The sequence below is a fragment of the Monodelphis domestica genome, chromosome 8 (genome assembly GCF_027887165.1).
Source record: "Monodelphis domestica isolate mMonDom1 chromosome 8, mMonDom1.pri, whole genome shotgun sequence".
Taxonomy (NCBI): Eukaryota; Metazoa; Chordata; class Mammalia; order Didelphimorphia; family Didelphidae; genus Monodelphis; species Monodelphis domestica.
The window spans coordinates 125,000,386-125,026,246 of NC_077234.1; the positions used below are offsets into that span (position 1 = coordinate 125,000,386).

Below are 25,861 nucleotides of genomic sequence, written 5' to 3' on the forward strand. Positions count from 1 at the left end.
TTTCTTAATATCAATGCTATGTATAAACATTGGGAAGCTGGAAACTACAGGTAAGGTAGGAACTAAAATTTCTTAGTCAAATATAGGTCCTCCAACATCATGGATTTATTAACTTTTATACATCTATTCTGACATTTATTTTATTTTATTTTATTTATTTATTTATTTATTTATTCATGACATTTTTGTCATGAACTTTTATTCATGCTATGTTCTTGGTAAATTGTAAAAACTGAAATCTAGGTGTTAAATAAATTAGCATGGAGACATGAGAGTGTTGGCGGGTTTTTTTTATGCAGAACCTGATTTCATTAGTTCAAAATTCTTTTGTACTATCTTTAGATATTACAATCAGATCATTCTTATTTGTTTTTCCAAGGTGACCACATGGTATAGTGAAAATGAAATTTCTCTAATGAAATACTGTTTTTAAGCTTGTCCTATAAATTGATATATCATAGTTTATGAAATCATGTACTTTTCCCTATTACTTCTACTACAAAATTAAGGGAAAAAACCATCCACTTAACTTTGAAAAAATTACATAAACACTATGTTTGTAATAGATTCAGATATGGAGTAGTTAATTGTTTATTTGTTTCAGTTACATCCAAGTTATTCATGACTGCATTTGGGTTTCCTTGCCAAAGAAGTTTGTGTGGTTTGCCATTTTCTTCTTCAGTTGACTTTACAGATAAGGAAACTGAGGCAAACAAGGTTAAATGAGATGCCTAAATTCATGTATTTAGTAGGTGCGTGATGCCAGATTTGAACTCAAGAAGAAAAGTCTTTCTAACTTCAGGACAAGTATTCTATCCACTGAATGAAGTTAATATGTTCATTTTAATAATTTCAAGCTGGTTTTTCCATTCTCCTATATTAAACAACTCTCTGAAACCTCAGAAAATCTTAAGACATAGAGAAGAGGTGTATATAGCTTTGAGCTATAAATGTGTAGGCCTACAGGAGGTCTTCACTAATAATCCCAACTTTTAGTGTGTTCTCTCTCTGCATTGCGTTATATTTCTTTCATTTTTATTCTCTATATAACTATATATGTACATATTGTCTCCTCCATTAGAACATAAGCTCCTTAAGAGTAAGAATTATTTATTTTTTTTTGTTTGGTTTTGTTTTTTGAATCTTCGCTGGTACTTGACACACTGACACAAAGAAAGAACTTAAAAGCTTACTTATTGATTAATGTTCCATGGTAACAGTGAAAAGGAAATCCTCTAGACAACTTGGAAGAGTATTGGCAATATGGGTATTTCTATTTTAGATCCTATGTTTTAGACAGCTAATTAAAATGGTGATGACATAACAACTGAAAACAAGCCAAAAGGAAAAAAAAGTGAAAATGGGACTATTTAGATAAGAACATTTTGATGTCTTTTAAGCAATTTTTATTTCTGATACTATTAAATAGAATTTTTTGGAGATGAAATCCTTTCAGATGGTATTGGGCTATGGGATATAATGGAATATACATATACATATATATATATATATATATATATATATAAATATGTATATACCTGAATGAGTGTATATCACAAAACTTATTGAGAATTGATTGGCAATTGTGCAATAGAAAAGGTCAATTAGGATTAACTAGTAGAAACTCAAATTTCAATCTAAGTTATTAGGGATTTTGAATTAGTGCATTTGGAGAACCAAATTGAAATTATAACAGTCTTATGATCAAATAAGGTGATGAAATATAAATGGTCCTCAAAAATAAAGGAGGAAAAGGAAGTTACAAAAATTATTTCCAAATACTTAGGAAAACTAATTGAATGAATTTACAAAATATAGATAAATTCACCATCCATCACCATTAAGAATATGCTTCCAAATATACAAAGCCAAGAAACAACTTTTAAAAACAAAAATCATTGAGCATAGACAAAATGAAGCCAAAAAATGTCATAGCTATGTGCTTCCAAGTGATTTCCATCCTGAGTCATATCACTAAAACATTATATACTAGTAAAGATATATCAAATACATGACCACAGGCTGCAAAAAAACCCCAAGTCTAGTTTGAACAAGATTAAACTATAATTGGGAAATAAAGAATAGAGTAAAAATATAAAATAAAACAAAGATAATATTATATTTTAAAACCAAAACTAATTTTAGACTGCAGAGATCTTCATATATAGTCTAGTGGCCCCCATTTCTGTTTGAGTTTGACATCACTATGCTAATGTCTCAGAAACACTCAAAGAAAAATCATTCCTTCCTACCAGGTAAAACTCTGAGGATTTATCCCCCACTGGTGGCAGATATAATCTCTTAGAAACAAAATCAAACTTTTAGTAAAGGTTTTTTTAATCAACAAGCATCTTGTATGTGCCAAGTGCAGTGGGATTCAAATCCAAAAAACTTTAGAAAATCCCTATTCTCAAGGACCTTATGTCCAGTACAATTCAAACACATAGTAATTATGGTTATTCCTATAGAACAATATCTTCTAAATACCTGAACAGTGCCTTCATACTAATAATATCAACTAAACATGTGAGTAATCTTAGGATCAATAATGAAGAAGGAGAAGAGATTTCAGAGACTATGTAGTTCAGAACTCTCGGACTGAAAAAAAAGGAAAGTGAGGCTTTTAAATGATATCCCAAACTGGAAAGGAAAATATAGATTATGACATCCTCCCCCCAAAATAAATGTTAAATTAATAACAAAATTATTAATTAGTTAAATTATTAATGTCATTTACCTTCTAAGAAATAGTTGCATGGAGCAATGGATAGACCACTGGACTTGATGTAAGAAAGACATGAGTCCTGATCATCCATCAGACATATACTAGCAGAATGACCATAAGCAAATCATTTAACCTCTGGCAATCTCAATCTCCTCATCTGTAAAATGAGGATAATAACATCTCCTACTTCACAGTTGTTGGAAAGATAAGTTAATATAGCATGTTAAGTACGTAGTAAGCTTATTTAAATAAATTGTAATAAATTATTATCTAATTATTTATTATTTAATAAATAAATTTAAATATCAAGATAAAACTATTTCTGTTTTTTTTTTATTTGTTAGGAAAACCAAATCAATAAATAGCCTTAAAGCATAATAATTATTAGGGTTAGGAAGTAAAAATGAAATTTATGTTTGGATGAACCAAACTGAGAAAAAATTCAGAATCTGAATAATGAGCTCAGAGAAGCTGAGCTAGAAGGAAAGAAAAGTATGAAAAAATATACTTTGATTTTTTAAGCACCAATACTTTCTCAAAAATTAATGCCTTTTAAATTATCTTGGATGACAAGTAGACAAATGCAGATTTGAAGTTCAAATCCAGAATGGCATACATAAAAATAATTTCTCTGCAAATGTCTATGAATAAGTAATTTGTTTTTATACCAATGTATTTAGTTAGAAAGTTACTAGGCTAATATGAAGAAATATGGAGTCATAAAATTATTTTTAAAATTAGTGTATTTTATCAGTTTAAATATACCTTTTAATGTCATATTTAATATATACCATTATTATATATCCTCATATATGATATGTATATTATTATATTTAGTACATAATAATTATATACCATTAATTCAGTATGCCAAAATACTTAATGTACTACACAATAATGGTCAGGGGAAGGAGGAAGAAGAAAGACCATTGACCTGAAGAATTGCCTTAGTGGGACTGAAATCTTTAATAACCTTATTAATTTCATAATCATTTTACTTCCTAAATACTACCAGATTATGGACAGAAATAGGATCTTATTTACCTTTAAATATTCCTTTTTTCTTATAATTGTGTGTGTCCACTTTATTCATTGAATAAATCATTCATGGATTTCAGGAGTGGAACATTTTGTGGAAACTGAGGTAGGTGCAGAGAGTTCAATTAATTTTCCCAAGATCAATGCAAGTAATAAATGGCAACGTTGGTATATGAATACAAGTCCTATAACTACAAATTCAAGGACAATTCAAGCTGGTTTTGATCTCACATGATGATAGACTAGATACTGGTAGAAACAAGATACTGGTAGAAACTTGTACTACAGCAAAATAAAGTCATCATATAAACTTATGCATTTGTCCTTTCTAAATAGTCCAGAGCTATGTTCAGTTTGGTTCAATAGACTAATGGGAAGAGCCCACAGAGCTATTTGAGTTTTATGGAGAGCAATATTGGCAATTCAGCAAAACTGCAGAAATACTTGAATGCCAAAATCATTTAAAAACTGTTCTGATTGTATCTTTTAGTAAGAGGATCAGCTGAGGGCTATCTAAATGACAGGCAGCATAATTTGATCAAAGCAAAAGAATACCTTAGATCTCTGCTGATGGCAGAATTGATGACTTAGACTAAACTTTCTTTTCTACTTTTTCCTTCAGTTTTAATTAGTCTTAAGTTGGTCTGTAAAACTATCTATTCCATCACTTATGCACACTTGTCTAATAGAACTGCTCCCAAGGAGGGAATGGAGGAGTTGTGGGAGGAGGGAGAATAAATCCACAAAACAGCTAGTGTCTGATGAATTTATAGTTGTCATCATTAAACACCCGTAAAATTATACCATCGTCAGAGTATATATTCTATTTGGTTTATTTCTGACCATTTGGAGAATTTATTTTTGTCGTAAATAAGTAACTTGTTTTCTTCCCTTTCCTTGTTTTCTTTCTTTTTTTTAAAGAAATTCATACTTATTGATTGGATGGGTTTGGGGCACAATGGACCATTCAGTATACTTTCTTGGGAGAGCTAGACAACTCCTGGATAGGTTTCTTGAGTGCCTGCGAGGGAGCTAAATGCAAATCAGGGTATCTGTTCTCACCATTTCCTTTAATTCTGAATCAATAAATTAAAGTTTGTTTTTTAAGCATGAAGTGTATATGTGTGTCTTTCTTTTACAGACAGACAGAATTGAGCTGTTATAAGCCTGTTTTCAGAATACTGCAATAACTCCTAATTTCTTAAGGTATCTAAAACTTATGTTCTAGAGTTTTAGAGATCTTTGACACAAGTACCAAATTATAGACAGATAATAAGTTTTTCCATGCCATAATTAAATTTATATTCTTTTTCCTCTTTGTCATATCCCACTTTTATGCTCAGACATTAGTGTCAACCATCTTGCCAAATCAGAACAGCCTGTGCCATGTACAAAAATCTATTTCCCATCTTTTTTTATACATTTCTACTAAAAACTGACCTCTTTTGTGCAGCTTGCCATGATTATGCAAAGTTTAATCCCAATACAATAGTAAATTCAAATTCCATCAATCTGCCACCTCTAATAACTATAATTTTATGACTTTGTGAATATGTATGCACATAGTGGGTATATGTATATCATCTGTTAGCAAACAGAAGATGGAAATTTAGATTTAGAGGGCCAGGTAGCCAAATCTCACATTTGTCTTTCCATTTTTAGATTGTTATCTAATGTTTGATTCAATTTTTTTTATCATCTCAGTGAATTCAGAAAGTTTTGATTTAATTTTTCTATATTGCTTCAAAAGAGGATGGAACTAACTTCTTTTTAATGTTGTTTTGTAGTACCTATGCAGCATGGATTATGATAGGCTAAAAAATTAAAAATGAGTGCCACCCAGATGGTAATTGGGCAGCTAGATGGAACAGTGGATAGAATGCTAGGCCTGAAGTCAGGAACTCATCTTCCCAGATTCAAATCTGACCTCAGATATTTACTAGCTGTATGATCTTGGGCAAGTCACTTAACCCTACTTCCTTCAATTTCCTTATCTGTAAAATGAGGTTGAGAAAAAAATGGAAAATTATTTCAGTATCTCAGCCAAGAAAACACCCTATCAGATAATGAAAAGTTGGAAATGAATAGAAAACTATTGAACAGTAGCAATAGCAATAGGGATGTACACAGCAGACTTCATGCAGGCAAAGCATGATGAAGACCTTGAGTAATGAACAGTGTCATGTATGATTCAGTAATAAAATAAACTGATCAAATGATCAGAACGAAGGATAATTATTGGACTAACTATGTGTTTCCCTATTATACATGAGTTACCAAAGGAAAGAAGGAAAGGAAACTCCTTTGGAGAAATTCTGACAACACATTGCCAAGGGTCACAAAAAGATAAAAAGTCATAGATGGGTTAAAATCGGCACTCTTAGAGAAACATCCACATTAAGAAGATCAAAGACATATTTCCATGTTTGAGTATTTCTTTTCTCAAAGTATTTTCCAAAAAAATTATTTAGTTTTTTGCAATTGGTGCTCATCCTTTGACCACTGCCCAATATTTGACATACTTAAGCTCTTTTTAAAGAATTAAGCCATTTGATTTTGATGCCAATGACAGATAATTTTATTTCAAAACTGATTAATAATAACAAATAAATTATAAAGCTTGCCGAAGATGTTTGACCTTGCCACAAAAGATGTGTAGTGCAGAATCCAAACGGAAAGTGTAGATCTCAGAGGTGGTAAACCTCTAACTTGAGGCTTTTTAGCCTAAGATCTGTGACTTGTACTTAAACAAAACAAAACAAAACAAAACAAAAACTTTTGATAACTGTATTTCAGTGTAGTTGGTTTCCTTGGTAATCATGTGTATTTTATTTTAACTGAAATAATTTTTAAAAATGAGTCTATTAGCTTCATTTTTAAAAGGGGTCTATAAAACAACATGTGTATGTATCTCTATTGTAAATGGCATTCTTTGCTGATCAATTTGTGCTGATTTTATTGGGGTCTGGAACAACATTTAAGAGCAACTCAAATAATATCCCAAATCCTATGAAAGTTTAACTTGACTAACCTTACAAAAAAAGGGGATGTTGGTAGATATGGGATGAAGAAAGCCTATTTTTTAGATTATAATAAAAAAAGGTTGCATAAGCAGAACATTCCATCAATACATTTTTTTTTTAACAGAGACCAAAGATGAACAAAGAATGAGTCCCTGAATCACATGAAGAGAGTGCACTGGATTGAATTTGGGAAATTATGCAGTACTTTGAATGACCCCAAACTTCCCCTTGAAGCAAAAGCCCATAATTTCACCTTTCCAGGGATGCTTTATGGTTCGTATTGTTGAATACTAGTCTCTAAAAAATTAAAAATGCAAGACACTCAAAGAGAATTGGTGAAAGATATTGGAGTAGAAAAAAGTCATGGCATGTCACCAGCAAATTTTAAAAAATCATGCATTGGGAAAAAACATGAAACAGATTAAGGAAATGACAATCACAGAAGGAGGTGAGCCAGCATGAGCCAAGGATGCAGTGTCAGGAGATCTAAAGGAAGCCTTTATCATGTAGACTGATCCCCTAGTTGAAGATTTCAAGAAGGAAATATTTGAATTACCTGTTATGAAAAAAGCATTGAAGGAACTACTGAGAAATTTTACAAAGGGACAGGTTAGTTATTTCTATTTCCTCAGGGGCCAACTAACTGGGCTTTTATTTCAAAGATACTTGTAAATATTGATATGACACCTAAAATTGTTGGCATTCAGTATAATAATAATTGACTATAAGAGCAGGGGAAAAAAGGAAATATACTTTCTCTTTAATTTTAATATATTCAGAAAACAATTTATAATAAACAAAAAGAGAAAACTGAATCTACTCTCATAATTCTCATAAAGATTATCTTATATTAGATATTCTACCATGAAATTATAGTATTTATATATCTACATGACTTTTCATTACAATATTTAATTTGAAAAATGTTTACTCCATGCTATTTGTGAGGCTATTTTCTAGAGTCTAAAATATATGAATAAGAATGACAATGCTTGGCTTCCAGGAATTTAAGACCTTTTAATAAAAATAACACATATATATAAGTAGGTATAATGAAAATAGAATAATCTAACTTCATAAGAATTTTGAAAAGTAACATGAAATTTCTGAGCAGAAACATTACTTCTTAGAGAGACCACATAGAGAAGGTGGCCCCCAAACTAGCCTACCATTTGAAGATGATTATTTTTACCACTATACTCCCAACTTTGTATTATGTGATGATTTTTTAAAACTATGAGTCATGAACTAAACTTTGTGATTGAGGATTATAAGAGTGCAGCATTACTATTACCTTTTTCAATGTGTATCCTTTTGGATTCATGTCCAAGATCATGGCCAGCCAGATCACCCTCTTTTGGACCAGGTAATACATTTGGTGACAAACCCATCAGCATCTGGTTCATGGATAGCCCATTCTGATGGACAGCTGCTGGTACAAAACAAAACACATACACACATACACACACACACCATGATACTATTACTAACATTTGTATTTAATTAAACTTCCTTTATATTGAAGAGAAATCCTATCTTCTCAACATCACTTAAGTTTTTTTTTCATTTTCTAGTCAATTTTAATACCTTTATATGTTTGCAAATGAGGTATTCAAGTACTATTTTTCATTAACACACTTTTTACTTCTGGACATTATTTAATATTTTAGATTCCTATGAATCAATGAGTTGGTAACTTAATATAGTGTTTAAAAAAACCCAACTAAATTCAGCTTTCAATGATGCTTGATAAACAATGAAGAAATCTTTTCTTTGACAAGAAATTTTATCCAAATCTTTTTTTCCAAATTGATTCTGGGATTATAAAGAGTGTTCAGACTTCAAGACTAGTTATTCACTAAATATTTGTTGACTGAAAAGCAAGTGTTCCTTCATCATATAATCATCAGAAAGTAAGCTTGAACTGTTAAGTTAATGAATCAAATTATCTAAATATACTTTATAGAATGACTCCAACCTTTGTTGGTTATTCATGTTATATTAATTTTCTTCCTTCAAATATCATAGTTTTTCATGGTAAATCATTACTTTATTCTACTTTTTCCTTAACTGTCCTTACAGAATAAAGGATAAGTGAACAACAAATTAATGCAATCCTTATTTCTTATAAGAAAATAGAATTTACACCTTTAGAATAATTCTATTATTTCAGGAAAATTCTTTTTTTCATGGAATAGATTGGTAATGATTTCCTTCTCTAGTGAACTGCCAATGTAAAACAAGTAAATAGATAATGTGTACAGAATTTCATTGATAGTTGCTTTTGAATAATAGTGGTGAATGAGATATAAGAATACAAAATATTTTTTGCTTTCTTAAGTATATAAGTGGATGAAAATCTCCTCAAAGATTATATGAAGTGTTTAAAAATTTGATTCTACTACATTTTCTTTATATGTAAATTTGGCATTTCTATTGAAGTGATCTGATGTACAAGTCGAATGTTTTGATCTTCAGGATTTGCTTATATTCTTCTCCCTATAATGGCATTTGAAAGTCAACCTTAGAGCCACCACTGGTATTTCTACATAAGCTACTTCTGGTAGCAGCATCTTTAGATCATGGATCTAGAATAGAAGAACAGAATCCAATGGGTCCAAAACTCTCATTTTATAGATGAGGAACCCGAGGTTTAGGGAGTTTTAAGAGACGCGCTTGAACATATGACTTAATCCCCAATGTAGGATTTGGAAATGGCAGCTTGAAATACCTTATAATGCCAATGAATACTAAGTTGAAGGAAACTAAAGGCAGATTTACCTCTATCAAATAGTCTAAAACTTAAAATCCAGCTATAATCTTTTCTACTAAAATTAAAAATGAAGTTGAAAAGATTCAGTTGCAAATAATGAATTTTATAATATTTAACTGTAGAGACAAACATATGAGGTTCAACTTTAACAATGCATGTGTGCATATGTATGTAGATATGTAGATACATGAATATTCACATGTGCATAAGCAGGAATATGATGGAAAATGTTTAACAACCAGATCTACTCCCTGAAAATAATAACAACCTCATCACAACTATGTAGGACACAAGTTTAAGTATAATCTGCATTATTGACATTTTCTTCATTATTTTCTTAAGCCGAGATAATCAACAAAACAATAAATCAAGCCCTTGTTTATAGCTTTTGCCAACTGCCAACAGGTAAATGCTCACATTAAAAATTCAATATAGGGGGCAGCTGGGTGGCTCAGTGGTTTGAGAGTCAGACCTAAAGATGGGAGGTCCTAGGTTCAAATCTAGCTTCAGACACTTCCCAGCTGTGTGACCCTGGGCAAGTCACTTTACCCACATTGCCTAGCCCTTACCCCTCTTCTGCCTTGGAGCCAATACCCAGTATTGACTCCAGGACGGAAGGTAAGGGTTTTAAAAAAAATTCAATATAGTACTAGTTGACTTCTAGATAATGTGTGTGTGCGTGTGTGCGCCCACGTGTGTGTGTGTGTGTGTGTATGAGAGAGAGATGACTTCATATGATTATTTCTTGTCTTTTTTGTTTGTTGAGAATTATCTTTAAGAAAACTTTGTATAACAATGAGTTTGCAGAAATAATTATGGCAATTAAAGGAGGTTTCAGTTTGTAGTCAGAGAATCTCTTGAATCCTGACTGTGTCTGATTGAACAAGTCACTTAAACTTTTCTAAACCTCAGTTTCCTAAATCATAAAATGAGGTTATGTGAAATTAATGTCTAAAATTCCCTTCTAGTTCAAAATCTATGATCATACCAGTCTGTATGTAAAAAAATAATGATATACCCTATTTAAATAGAGTGTATTTTTTAGTGTCTTTCGACTAGTCAAGGTATTATTTAGGGAAAAAAGTAAATGAAGTTAATCAGAGATAAAGTCTGAAGATAAGTTAGTACTCAATAATGGCAAAAGCATTCAATGTTTGGTTGAAAATTTTACTTTTGAAGCACTTTGTTTGGGTCTTTCATCTTGAGAAATAATTTGGGGACACTGAAAGAATTGTGCCATTTACCTATTACAGGTCTGGGTTTCTGGAGGCTGGTATGGTCATACATAAATGTAACTCAAGAGTTCATGTTATAGAATTAAGGTAATATCTTGAAATGTAGCTCTGTCTTGATAGAATGAATCATTGAAACCCATAGTTAATAAATCCCAAGTTCTTCAACATAATAACATTTTTCTTCAATAACTAACAGAAAGCAAAGTTCATCATTTCGAATTCTATCACTTCCTTTTCCCATGGGTGGCCTTTTGGAGAACTTAATGAAGAATTTGAAGTAGCCCAAATGGCTGGCTTTAAGTGAGGTGAGTGATCAAAATAATGGGTTGTACTATGCTCAACTTGCACAGTGAGACACTGAATAACTGAGAGCTGCATTCACTTCAGAAACTAATCTAGAAGGTTACTTTCCTTCTCAAGCACTGTTTCATAGCTCAAAGCTTTATGTGTGGTATTATGGAGTGGGAGTTGATATCAAAAACTGTTAATGTAGCATCATACCTGAGGATATTGCAAACTGGGAAACATAATGTTGAGAGATGGCTCTTGCTACAGAGCTTCAGAACATGATACATCTGAGATCTATTTGGAATGAGGGCATTTTGATTAGAAAAGCCAGCTGAACCAAATAAAGTTTAAAATGGTGACAAGGAAAAGTAGGTGACCTACGGATTCTATCAGAAGAACTCTCAGTCCGTGCAGGGGAGCTAGATACGCTGCTGCTTCGGTGAGATGATGGATGACTGCCAGGTCTTCGACCCTCTTCAAGGGAGGGGGCTGGGGAAGGGCTGTCTGGAACACGTTCCTATACCCCCACAGGAAGAAAAAAATATATATAAGTTAAATACAATGGCTCTCTTGTCTAGTGAATGCTGCTTTTTTTTTTCCTTTTAATACAGTAGAAGCATAATGTGAGGGCAAAGAAAAGGATTATTTTCGTTTACATTCAGCTGCATTAAAAACATCCCAACTTATCTTGAGCTTTTCTCAGGATATAAACAATGAACCCACAAAAACCACACAAAGGAGGGAGAGCAGAGAAGAATAGCCAGATAACATACATCCGGAAAAATTGCATAGGTATACATTACTATAGCAATGGCAAAAGTTAGATATAGCCTATATCCCCTATTTGGAGAAAGTGGGGCCCAATCAAGAGGAGCCCAAATATCTAAAGTGTAAGCTATCAGACCACAAAGAATGAATAGACTAAAGTGGGCTTCAGTACTAAGGAATTATCCTTTCTAAAGAAGCCTATGAATGGAGCTATTATAGTCTGCTGTGTCAATGAGTATCTGAGGACTATTTAGCACATAGATTATTAATGTGATAGACCAAAATAATGCCAGAAGAGTTGTTAACATTTATTCCATCACTGCTCCACTATCCAAGCATTAGAAAGCCACATTTTAGTAACCTGCAGAGCCTATAATAATAACCTATACACATTTTTTTCCACAGAATTTCAGTGGGAAGGGTCTTCAGTAGATAATTATTCCAATTTATAAGGAAACAAAATTCCCAACAGCAAGAAGAATAGCTATACAGACAACTGACACATATATGTCAAATACATAATATACTTAGAAAAAAAGGTGAAAATTGAAAAATGGAGGTTAACAACGTTATGTGTACAATGTTCCCCATCTGTTCCTCTCACTGTATGAAAATCCTCAGTTTAGTTGGATTTTGTAAAGCTCAGAATAAAAATGAAATGAATTAAAAAAAAAGGAAAATAAAGAATCTTCATTCTACTCCATTTGGCGTACTAGACAAGCCTGAAAATCTCCAATGGAGAAGACCTCACTGCTTTCTAAAGAAGCCCACTCCACTTTTGGGTAGCCCTAATTATTAGGAAGTTTTTCTTTCTATCAAGTCTAACTTTGCCTCTCTGAAACTTCTGCCCATGGCTCTTAGCTCTGCTCTATGGAACTAATCAGAATAAGTCTAATTACCCTTTCATATGATAGCTTTTCAAGTACTTGAAGATAGCTCTTATGTCCTCCTTGAGTCGTCTATTGCCCATGCAGGCTAATAATGCCCAGTTGCATTAAACCAATCTTTTGTCTGACTAGTTAGTTCTAAACTAACTCTGAGAATAGTCAAAAACACTTTAAATTTTGTTTATTTAGGAGGGCAAGAAATATTATAAAACTTGTATATGAAGTAAAAGGAAAACAAAATCCAGGTTGATAAGGGAAAAGAGGTAAAATGAGAGAAGGGAAAATTATGAGACTAGAGCCCATACATTTCAAAGGATTAAGAAATCTGTCCCAGTGTCAACATTGTTGTTGTTGTTCAGCTGTTCTTCAGGCATGTCTGACCCTTTGTGATCTCATTTCTTGGCAAAGAGCAGTTTGGAGCCGTTTCCTTCTTCCACTTATTTTTACAGACGAGGAAAATGAGGCAAACATAATTGTCTTGACCAGTGTCATATTTACTCGCAAGTGTCTGGGTTCATATTTGGATTCATGAAGATGAGTTTTCCTAACTTCTGGCTTAGGACCTGATTTTTTTACACTTTATTTTGGTTATGACCAATAACTTTGTATTGGAAAAAAAGAAACTGTTACTCCTTTCCACTTTCTATCTCCTAAAATTGCCACCAAGTCCCTAAACCCCTTTCTGCAATACATAATATGATGGGGCCCTTAAAATACTTAGAGAAAGGTTCTACAGCCATGTGCATTTTCCGAGTTACAACAAACAGTATCATCAGGTTCTTAAGCTAGATAATAATTATATTACCTTCTTAGAGTAATGACATGATTTTTAAATGTAAATGCTATCCAAGAAGCCCCCCCCCTTTTTTTTAAAGAGTAAAGACTTAAAGGAGGGCTCTTTCTCTTTAGTAGAGAACTATTTCTTTAAACTAATAAAAGATAAGATGATCTCTTTGAATTTTGACTTGTGAATCTACAGTTTTTTAAATGGTCAAGTTAAGTGGGGTTAAGTGGGTTTAAGATGAAAAGAAAAGCTAATTAGAGTGGGGCAGACATATTCAGTCATCGACACTAGATAAAAGAAACACACACACACACACACACACACACAAACACACAAACACACAAACACATTGACTACTCCAAAAATGTTGGGAAAGACAAATAGGAACTAAAACTGGTACACAGCACTTACTACTAAAATGATAACTAATAATTTCAAAAAACAAATGTAGAAATTAAATGCCAAACCTGATTATTCTCTTTGCAATTTGGTAAGCGTAAGCAATGTGCTTGCTGAGTAAAGAGGGATGGTAATTTCTTTCCTGTCTAGCTTACTCTTTTTCAGTTTTCAATCATGTGCTACAATGACTTTTACTTTAGAATCAGGGGACTTGGGTTCAAATTCCAGCTCATATTCAAAGTACCTGTGTGACAATGGGTACTTCATTTCCCTGTGCCTCAGTGTCCTCATTAAGTTTTTTTAGTCATTTTTCAGTTTTGTCCAACTCTTTCTGACTCCATTTGAGTTTTCTTGGCAAAGATACTAGAAGGATTCGCCATTTCCTTCTCCAGCTCATTTTATAGATGAGGAAACTGAGGCAAATGAGATTAAGTGACTGACTTGCCCATGGTCATACAACTATTGTGCCTTAGGCCAGATTTTAACTCAGGAAGAGGAGCCTTTCTGACTGAGCCACCCAACTGCAATATCTCTAAGACAAAGTGGTTGAATTCCACCCCCCACCCCGAGGTTTGTCTAGCCCTAGATTAGCAAATTTATGTGAGCAGTTTTAGGGCAACTTGGCTCCCTATTACTTCCAGGCTCAAAAGTAAACTGTTCTGGTATTTAAAACCTCTCACCATCTGATCCTTCTTACCTTTTTGTTTATCTATTTTAGTTCCCTCTTTGCCCTTTGTGATTTTTCACACAAGAAACCCTATCTCTCATTTAGAGTGGCTACCTCTCCAGTCTCAAATGCTCTCCCTTCTCACTTTTCCCTCCTACTTTTCCTTGCTTCCTTAAAGATTTAGGTCAAATGCCATTTCTAGGAGTTGTTTCATGATACCTCCAGTTGCTAATCCCTCCCCTTTTATATTACCTTCTATTTATTCCATATATACCATGCATAAGAGGCATATACCAAATATTTAATAAATCCTTGTTGATTGACTGATTGACTACATTGACAACTAGCACCAAAAATAACATGAAATTCTTGCTGAGGATTTAACTTCTGGATAATAAGCAGCTTTCATAATTCTTAGGGGTTTCATTCTTTCTTTCTTTTTCTTTTAAAGCATTGGACTTGGAGTTAGGAGAACTAAATACAAACCCAAGGTATCTTCTTAAATAGTAACAAAAAATAAGCATTTCTCACATATCTAATGTGTAAACTGTGTTAAGTGCTTCAGATAATAAAAAAAATAAATAAATGTTTATAGGTACACACATATATATATATATATATATATATATATATGTCTGTTGCCCTCTAAAAGCCCTCTAAATCTGGGAGAGAATTTGTCTTGTACCTCTTTGAGCCCAAATTTCATCACCTACAAAAAGGGAATGATAATTTTATTACCTACTTTACTTGGTGGTCAAAAAAAAGTGCCCTGTAAGTACTATTGCTTACAATCATAGATTTTTTGAGATGAAAAAGGCCATGAGTTACCCAGCTAAAGGAGCACTTGATTCTCTTTCATATAGTCTCTTTTAAGGCTCATCTAGCCTTTGCTCAAAACCTCCAAAGATAGGGTACCACTATTTCCAGAGGCAGGAAAATCTACTTTTAGGCTTTTGAGATGATGGAAATTATCTCCTCAAATTCAGACAAAATCGGCTTTTCTGAAACATCCACTTAATGCTGCTGGTCTTGACTTCTGTAACCAAAAAACCCAAACGAATCCCTTTTCTACAAGATATCCATAGCCACCCCCCCTTTTTTTCAAACTAAAAATTCTCTGGTCCTTTAAATGATACCTAAATGACACTGGAAGTAAAGCACTACATTTGACAAACATGCTGGAATTAATCAAGAAACCTTGGTTAGACTCTTGCTTGTGAATAGATTCATAAACCTGCACTCATTTCTTAACCTCTTATAGGCTCAATTTCTTCATTTATGAAATGAGGACAATCGTGATAATAGTTGTACTTCTTGTGTCATAATGTTGAATGCAAGGAGCTTTGTAAACTTTAAATCTTTTTTTATTCCTCTCAGCATTCTGTGGAACTTCCTTTGAACTTAATGAGGGCCCCAAAATGTTTGTTCAGAAATAAACAGCATATTCCAGATTTGATTTGATCAAATAAGTTACCTTTTGCTGGATAATTTAACTAAATGGGACCGAAGAAAGGAATAGAAAACATATATGCTATTTTATTGGTAATGGTAACTCCTTAATAAGGAAATTCCTTCTATGAATGCACAATAGCATCTTCTGTACAAATTATCTCTTTGAATACACATTAACATCTTTTGTACAAGATTAGTACATTGCCTAAGGTACTAAGAAGTTAAATGACTCCCCATACACTAAATAGCAAGTATATGTAAGAGGCAAGATTTGAATTCAGATCTCCTTGGTTTCAAGACTTTTTCTCCCCTATGCCATATACCCCAAGGTAGTATTAGGGTTTTAACCTAAAATATCTAAAATTATTTTGCCATCATCATTATCACCACAATCCTACATAATAAAAAAAAAAGTTACCTTCTGTCTTAGAATTGATAGTAAGTATAGGTTTCCAGGTAGAAGAACAGTAGGGACTAGACAATGGGGGATAGGTGTCTTGCCCAGGGTCACAGAGCTAGGCAGTATCTGAGGCCAGAATTGAACCCAGAACCTTAAATATCTCTGGGCCTGGCCAGTGAGCCACCTAGCTGCCCCACTATATATAATTTTAATAAAGAGACCTTTAATAATTGGTAGAAAAATTTTTAAGAAAGATTCATTACAAAGTCATAGAATCTAAGTTATGTGTCTTAAAAGAAGCTAGGGATTCCAAGAGGCAGAGGTGATGGAAAAGTGCACACACATACATAAATAATAATCACTTCTGCAAATAGACAAAGATAGAAGATGCAATACTCTGTACAGGGAAGGAAGCTCTCATTGTTAGAGTTTTTCAAAAATGGAATGGCCCACTTCTAAAGAAAAAAGATCCTCAAGCAGAGAGAGATAACTATTTAGATGTGGATACTGTGACTGGATTGAATGGATCAGGTAGGCTCTTCTCAGAGAGATCTTTTTATACCTTTCTCTGTTTTGTGAATTCTTTGATCCAGTGACATGGTTTTCATTCTTTCACAAACTAGACATACTCTTAGCTATTGTCATTTTCTCTAACTGCCCACAATGCCTGGATTTTCTCTTCCCTCATCTCCATCTTTTGAGTTCCCTGACTTCCTTCAATTACTGTCTAAAATTCTGTCTCCTACATGAAACCTTTCCTATTCCCATTTAATTGTCTTCCCTTTCAATGCTATTCAAAAAAACCCATTAAGTGCCTACTATGTGCCCCACTTTATGATTTCTTCTCTTATTTTCTACTTATCCTATACATAACGTATTTGCACATATTTATGTGTCAGTTTCCTCTTTAGATTGTGAACTCTTAAAGGGCAGAGATTGACTTTTGCCTTTTTTTTTGTAGCCCCATTGCTTAGCACAGGATTTGACACTTAGAAAGTCTTTAATATATGATCATTGACTCACTAACACAAAACATTTACTTTTTAGTCACACTACAGTAATTGATTAGGAAGTAATCCCTATGAAAATTGAATTTAAAAAATCACATGAGGTATAAAAAACAAGGGTTACTAAAAGAAAAAAAAGGTTATGTAACTGTGCTAGTTTCAGATTCAACTATTTAGAAAAACTGTTTTGAATAGTATGTGAAAAATGGATGCATTCTTGTTTATTTTCCCAACTAAATAAATCAAGCATGCTAGGCTCCTAAAATGCTGAAGTTCATTAGTGCATAATGCAAATAAATGACCTAAAATTTTAGGTAACAAACTAATATATGTATTTGAAGAGAAATAACATATTTACAAAATTTTAGAATAATACTAAAAATTGAGACTGGCTTCCCTCTTTTTTAACAAAGGATATGGCTTTATCTCACTATGACTGAAACACAGATTTGAACTGATTAAGTCAATTCCAACAGTTTTCAGCCACCAAAAAACAAACTTCCTATGTGTGTACAGATTTTTAAAAAAAAGCTATTGACAAAATTAATTTCATCTATTCTTGAACAAATAGTAATTCTCAAGAGAATAATCACATGCATTAAGGACATTATATAAGTGATACATCCACCCACACCCTGCCACAAACAGTCCCCTTTCCCCCCACAAATACACATCCAGTAGAGTTCCTTTACAAAGTTAGGGTAGCATTGGTTTTGAAAGACAATGTGGCACAGGGAATAGGAAAAAAGCCTCAGAGTTCAAAAGTCCTGGGTTCTAGTCCCATCTCAGACACATAGGGCAATGATACCTAAAAAGTTTTCTTTTTTTTTTAATCTATCAGTAAATTAAGCAACTTTTTAAGTAAGCCTAAAATTGGAGAGAAGAGGCTCTTCTGAACTGGCAGCTGAAGGTATTCCCTGGGAGTTTAATGAACTCTGATTTTCTTAAACTCATAAATCAGGACACTATCCTAAAAATATTTTGTTTCAAATATTGATACCGTTTGAAGGGTATAGCTTGATCCCTGATATTTCTATGCAGATCAGTGCTAAGACAAGCTGTAGCTTAGGAATAGGTAGCTAAGTAACAAAATGTATGCTCTAAAACATTTTAAAGGTGCTATCATGAATTCTTGGAAAATTTTAAATACTTATCCATGTTGGAAGGAGGTAGGAACTCTAATATTAACTACTAATAGCCTTCTCTTTTCCACTTAACTTACAGAACAGTAAGTGAAAGTTTATGTACACATATGCATATGTGTGTTCTTACCCTTATCAAAATTATAATCACATATTTCCAATCCTGAGTTGTTTATGGCAGCAGTGGTAGAACTCTCACTCTAATTCTGTTATGAGGAGAACTTTCTATATATAATATTATATAAAGCAGACTTTTCCTAAAACTAATTATTACTATTTTTAATTTTAAGAACTTTAAAAAAATGTATCAATAAGTACTTATGTAAGAAATCTTTGTAGCTCTTTCTATGTTTAGTTCAACAAAGCGAACGTGCATTCTTGAAACAGATCAATTTCCTTTAAAGTCTTTCATTTCAAGTCCGGATTTCCTGTCATAATATATTTTGTAGCAGTGCTAATGGAAGGCATGAAAATCTGATGTTACTTTGGAAGTATTTAACTCTTCACATCCAACCTAATCTTTCTTGGACCACCCCAGTGGCAATAATTGTGCTACTGAAAATCCATTAGCTGATATTTTAAAATATTTTCCATATAAATTTATAAGATGCTTGGCTAATCAATACATATACTCAAATCAAAGTTGACCTTTACTATATTCTACATTTTTAATGATCATATAAAAATAATAGAAAAGTAACCATAATATATACTTGAATGAGGCATATAACAAGATATATTAATATGCAAATTAAATAATAAGTCATGTTATTATTTCATTTTTTCAAGCTGCAATACTGCTAAAGATTATAGTAATTAATGTGGCTTAAGGCTTATTTTATTTTCATCATCGTTATTTTGTTCAGAGACAAAGAATACAAATAAACTTATTTTCACCCCAGCGTTTTAAACACATGCAAATTGTTAAGAATTTAAGAGCCTACGTATTCAATAGGAACTGTCTATAAACTGGATAACAGAACATTTAGTCATTTCACTTAATGTATAATTTCAATCTTTGAAACATGATGCATTGTTCTTTGAAGAATTTCATTAAAGTGAAAACTGGCAAGCAAATAAAATTTGAATACATTGTTGCACAATAAATTAATTTATTTCAACAGCTTAATTCTTTTATAATACTTATATGCTTGCCTTTACTGGATATACTATAAGATGGAGAATAATGGAGACAGCAAATGATTGCTCAGAAAAGAATATCATAATTATTACTGAAACAAAACAGTAATGAGTTTTATTTGAGCATAATAAGAAAAAGAAGGACTCTGTTTATGGAGGAAATGATATAAAATGGACTTATCAGTTCATTTACACAACAGACTTTAACCCCAAAAATGAATTTGAAGAAGGACATAGGCAGAAGAATATTTAATTTAACACTTGAACATACAGCTCTTTGGTGTTGTATAATAAATGAACAAATCAATAAAACATAATCTCTGACAATTTTCCATCTTTATCAAAAACTCGTCACAAATAATAAATGAAATTCAATATTAATACATTCTCATCAAAAAAGAGGTTGAGAAAACTAATTGTCTTAGAAGAATAAAAGAAGAAAGTTATATTTAGCTAGCCATCCTCTATTCCTCACTCTCTCTGGTCCTCCAATATCCAATTTATTGCCAAATCCCGTTGATCATATCACATTAACATTTCTCGCATATATATATATATATATATATATATATATATATATATATATATATTGATTGATTGATTGATAGACAGACAGACAGATAGATGGATGAATAGATAGATAGATAGATAGATAGATAGATAGATAGATAGATAGATATTACCATCTTGTCTGACATTTCCATTATCTTGGTTCAGGATACACTCAAGAAACCTGGACTACTTCAAAAGACACCTCATTGTCGAGCTGATCTTCTTAAGCATGGTTATAACTATGTTTGACTACCTGTTCAATAAACTGCAGTGTCTCCCTGTTACTCCCAGAATAAAGAACCCCCTCTGTTTGGCATTCATATTACTTCACAATCTTGCTTCCTCTTCTACCTTTCTCATCTTTTTATACCTCACTCACCTCCATGTACTCTGTGATCCAGTGACACTGACTTCTTTGCTGACCCTCTCACAAAATGATGCAGATCATTGTTGTTCAGTTACAAACTCTTTGGGATTTTCTTGGAAAAGATAATGTAATGGCTTCCTATTTCCTTCTCCACTTCATTTTATATATGAAGAAACTAAGGTAATTAGAGGCTAAGTGACTTGCCCAGGGTCACATAACTAGCAGGTGTCTGAGTCGGGTTTTGAACTTAGGTCTTCCTGATTCCAGTCCTTGAGTTTTATCCATTGAGCAACCTGGCTGAACACTCTTGGAAATGGAATATCCTCTCAGTCCAATGCAAGTTCTTTGAGGACAGTATCTGTTTCATTTTTTTAAATGTATGTCCAGAAACTCACATCACATGGTGTTAAGAAATACTTGCCAATTTACTGATTAGAATCAGAAAAAATATGGCATATTGTCACAAAAGGTTTATCAAAATGCTCATAATTTCTTCAGTCTTTCCTCAAAGGACTTTAAAAAAGTAAACTTTATCTGCTACTCTTCACACATTTCATACCTCTTTTCATTTGTAGGGATTCAAATTAAATGAAATATGAGAGTCAAAATGTCTTACAAGAGGTTGCCTTAATTATAAGTTTTTATATAATTATTTTTATATAATTTTGAACTGATAGATTAGGTGGCTTAGTTGTGTACTTTAAAGAATTTTAAGTTTGGAGGACATAACATGTTAGATGAGATCTCTAATACTTGAAGAATCTTCCAAAAGTTCAGCTCTGTGAGCCATGCTCATTAATAATAAACTATGTAAGTTATGAATGGGAAATACCAAACATTTTCATCATTACATATCCCCTTATTTTAACAAAGAGGTGAGAGACAGAGGTTGGACACCCAGATGTCTACTCACGAAATTGTTCTTGTGTTAAAAAAACCCATAAACAGCAAAAGTCAAGATTAAGCTGAAGGATGACATGGAAGTATAGGGAGCCATTTTTCCTGGAAATGAACTTTAAAATGAATATTTTGTAATGAAAGGAGAAATTTTCTGTGCCACAAGAGAGATCATTTTATTGCATTGTTATAAATATGGAATAAAGCTGTGAAATTTTAAAAAGGAGCCAGTTCTGTGTTCTGAAAAATGAAGGACAATAGAAAAGTTTTGAAATAAGAGAGGAGCTGTGCTTTCATCAGGCATCTTAATGTAAATGAATTTCTTTTCTTTTTTAATTGTAAAGCAGATTTTATCATACTACAAATATTGAGGGCTACTAGGTTACAACATCATATGAATATAAACAATAAAAACAATAGGAGCCGGGGGCAGCTAGGTGGCTCAGTGGATTGAAAACCAGGCTTAGAGATTCCCAGGCTCAAATCTGGCCTCAGACACATCTTAGCTGTGTGATTCTGGGTAAGTCACTTAAGCCCCATTGCCTATTAACACTCTTCTGACTTGAAACCAATATACCATATTGAATCTAAGGTGGAAAGTAAGACTTAAAAAAGTAGGAACCTGCAGACTTCTTTTCTAATAGTTCTTACTATCAGAGAAGCATCAAAGAATATTTCATTATACACAGATAAATGTGGGCTAGTATGAGTTTTGTGTTTGTGGTCAGCGAATAAGGAAAGTAGAAAGGATGATGAAATGGTAAAATTATTATTTTCAGAGTGGCTGTCTGAAGGCTTCCTGCTGCTTGTAGAGAGCTATCATAATTCCATAGTCATCAGTGATTTCTAGAGTTACATGCTTCCTTTAAAGGATACGTGCCTTCTAAGGTAGGAATTTGGTGTGAAACTATGGATGAACTAAATCCATTCATAAAGGGAGGATGTTGAGAGCAGTGAGGAAAAGAAAACAGGGATTTCCTTCAACTCTGAGTGTGTATATATAAATCTCCCTAGGATATATGGGGAAAATTGAGCTGAGTATTAACTTATTCTGCATTTTCATAGTATGTTTTATACTAGCAAAGCACTGTGGACATGTATTTTTCTATGCTGGTGTGAATATTGGACAGAAAATAAATTATGGAAACAGACCAACTCCATGATAGCTTTTTTATCTTAAGTGATAGAGCTATCACTTCTAAATTTGAAAATAGTCGATCTAAATGCTAGAATGGATGAGCCATTATGATTTCATGTTTAAAAAACAAACTCCTAAGCTCTCCTGGATAAATCTACTGAATGGGGAAAATCACAGTCTTTCTAGAATTCAAATTATAATCTCTAGCAATTCTCCTTTGGTTGATAATGAAAAAAGTCCTTCAAGAAGAATGTGGTTATCAAAGAATGTAGTACAAATGCTTACTCTGATCTCATGTATGGATTTCATTTCTATAATTAGCATAATTGCTGAGCTAGAATTTTTTCCAATATTATTTTCACTTTTGACTTTGGACATCTTTTAAGATGCCATATGAGCTGTTTAATATTGTGTCAAAAGTTGTTCTATTCAATATAAATTATAGAGAAAGCATTATTAAATCATTATTTTATCAGGCCAAATAACACAATGATTGAATTTAGTTTTATAACAATCTCACAAAAATATGTAATACAATGTTATGACAAATACAATACTTTATCCCTTTGAATAGAGAGTTTAATTTGTGTGGTCTTTTGAAAACCAGTTTAAAAGCTGACTTGAATAAATCTTCAGAATTAGGCTAATTTAGAAACATTTGACTGATATTAATTTTTCACTTTGATTTCAAAGAATTTTGAAAGATATTTATTCTGGAAATACTATAAATATTTCACAAAATATTAGAATTTTTGGCTTACAAAGGAGCTCAAAGGCAAAATCCTATTTATACTATTCCTGTTAGAGTTATACAATCTTTTATTAAAGACCTTAAGTCTCTGGGAAATCATTATCTTTCTGAGTCAGTCAACAAACATTTCAATAGCTCTAATTTTATATTTTTCCCCTAAATGTGCTTATTTACAACTTCTATCCACTGACCCATTGTTTCTAGTTCTATCATCTGAGACAAAGCAGTGTGGTATAGCAAAAAGGGCATTGGATTGGAAATCGGTAAACGTGGTTTCAAATTCTAGGTTTTCTAGTTAAAATCTGAATGACTTTAGACATATCACTACTTTCCTTCTCTGTTAGATAAAGGAATTGGACTAAACAACCTCCAAAGTCTCTTCCAACTCTATTCTATGAGCCAACTGAAGAAGTCTTAATACTTTTCCCACATGACAACTAAATGATGAGGAAATCAGTCAAATATACAAATATAAAGATCTATGATCTCCAGATATTGATAGGATCCTAATATTATTCTTCTCATCACATCATTTTCTATCTCCATATAAATATGATATTACAGTAGGATCTTATTTCAAAAGATCTGTTAGTTCAATGGCTGCTACCTCTTCCATCTGGCAATGTAAATTGCAAGTTTACTGGATGCATTCAAAAGTTATTGTGACCAAAAATATTCATATGTCATGATAAACTTTCTAGAAAATACTGCCACCAATGTGTATTAGTTAAAAATAAAAAAAGATGAAGGTGAAACAAAGCTAATATCTTTGATGAAATGGGCATAGACAAATTTTAAATTTCCTAACAGCTGAAGAAAAGTCATTGTCACTGCTATTTCAAAGCAAAGCAAAGAGGGATCTGATCACAATTAAATGGGATGCCTAAAAGTTATTTGTAATGGACTTTTTATACAACATATTGAAACCTATACCATGCTCCCTCCATATCTGCTTCACGTGCCTGCTATGTACCCCCCAAATGCTTTAAATTACTGATTAAAGGCCATCTTCTGCATTGAGGCTTTCCTGATCTCTTGAAGTATCAATGATCTCTCTTGAATTGAACTTCACATGGCATTTTGTTTGAATGTCCTTTATGTCCTTACTATATAATTTATTCATTAATGTCTTACTACATCCTCCCCAACCATGATATTAATAGTGATTGAGTATAATTTGGTTATTTTGTTTCTTATTATAACTAGGACAATGCTTTGAATAGAATAAGAATTTACTAAACATTAATTGAATGAATTAATGGACAAATTAATGGCTAAATAGATGGATAGATGGAAGAATGGATGAATGGGAAGTCACTAGATTTGCAGTCAGAGAGATATGACCTCAAAAATATTTTCAGTTGTATGACAATCATTTAATCAAATTACTTAATCTTTCTGGACCTCAATTTTTCTCATTTGAAAAACAGAGACTGATAAAATAAATGGTCTGCCCCTAAGGTCCATTCTAATTCTGAAATAGACAAAATAGGGTAAAAATATTGTATGATTTTTTTGTCTATATTCTTGTATTTTAAATAGTTTTAAAAGCTCCCATAATTGTCTAACTTTAAAATCTAAATTTAAAGATGATGAAAACAATCTTATGTTTAAGGTATCCCCAGGTATTTGTTGCCACTTTTAAAGCATTTCATGTTTGTCAATTGTTTTCCTATAAATAGAGCTTATATATTTAATGGTTTAATTACAAAAGAATATATTTTCTTTATGTTGATTATGAATAATCCTAGTATATAAGTTAAGACTATTAGAAACATTAAAATTAATTAGGTATTTTTATCTTTTTTTTTTTGCTATTTTCCTAATTCTTGTTCCTCTTTTGTCCTAAAATTAGTTTTCACTATTTATAACATTCAGTAAGTATAAGACTTCACTTTCATTCCAATTGCTTATCACTAGGAAATGAAATATTCTCCAAGCCCATAAAAGTTTTTAGTGGTTTGTGAGATTACAGATAACAAGATATAGCTCATTAACTACAAATTTAGTGAATTGTGGAGAGAAAGGTCAAAAAGTCTTTACATCCACTAGTTTTGTATCTGGCTTTATTTCAACAGTCTCAGTTGGAAATAGAAAGTGAATGTGTGTGTGTGTGTGTGTGTGTGTGTGTGTGTGTATGTGTGTGTGTGTGTCCAAAATTATCAACACCAGTTCTTATGAAAGAGGATTAGAAAGGAATGACTGAATATAAATGTAGCATTTTTAAAAAATATCACTAAAGCTTGTAAATTAGCAAACCATTTTATGTTAGTATCAACTGTAGCTACAGAAAAGAGAATATATATCAAGAGAATATATAGTCATATAATATACTAATAGCCATTTTCTGAACCAGTGAGTAGGATTAAATGATATTCCAAGGTTTTATACCACTGATACCTTGGTGATGTCAGAAAAAATTAGGAGG

At 32.4% G+C, this 25,861-nt stretch overlaps 1 protein-coding gene across 4 annotated transcripts in view; it reads right to left on the reverse strand.

Moving 5' to 3' along the window:
* Positions 1–25,861, reverse strand: part of DACH1 (dachshund family transcription factor 1) — a 485,618-nt gene that overhangs the window by 131,344 nt on the left and 328,413 nt on the right. For 2 of the 4 annotated variants that reach the window (XM_007501431.3, XM_007501433.3), the window contains 2 exons: positions 11,464–11,599; positions 8,081–8,218 (listed from right to left, as the gene is read on the reverse strand). In XM_007501431.3, the coding sequence (XP_007501493.1) occupies positions 8,081–8,218; positions 11,464–11,599 (274 nt within the window). The remainder of the gene's footprint in view (positions 1–8,080; positions 8,219–11,463; positions 11,600–25,861) is intronic. The other 2 variants (XM_007501432.3, XM_007501434.3) reach the window with 1 other exon arrangement.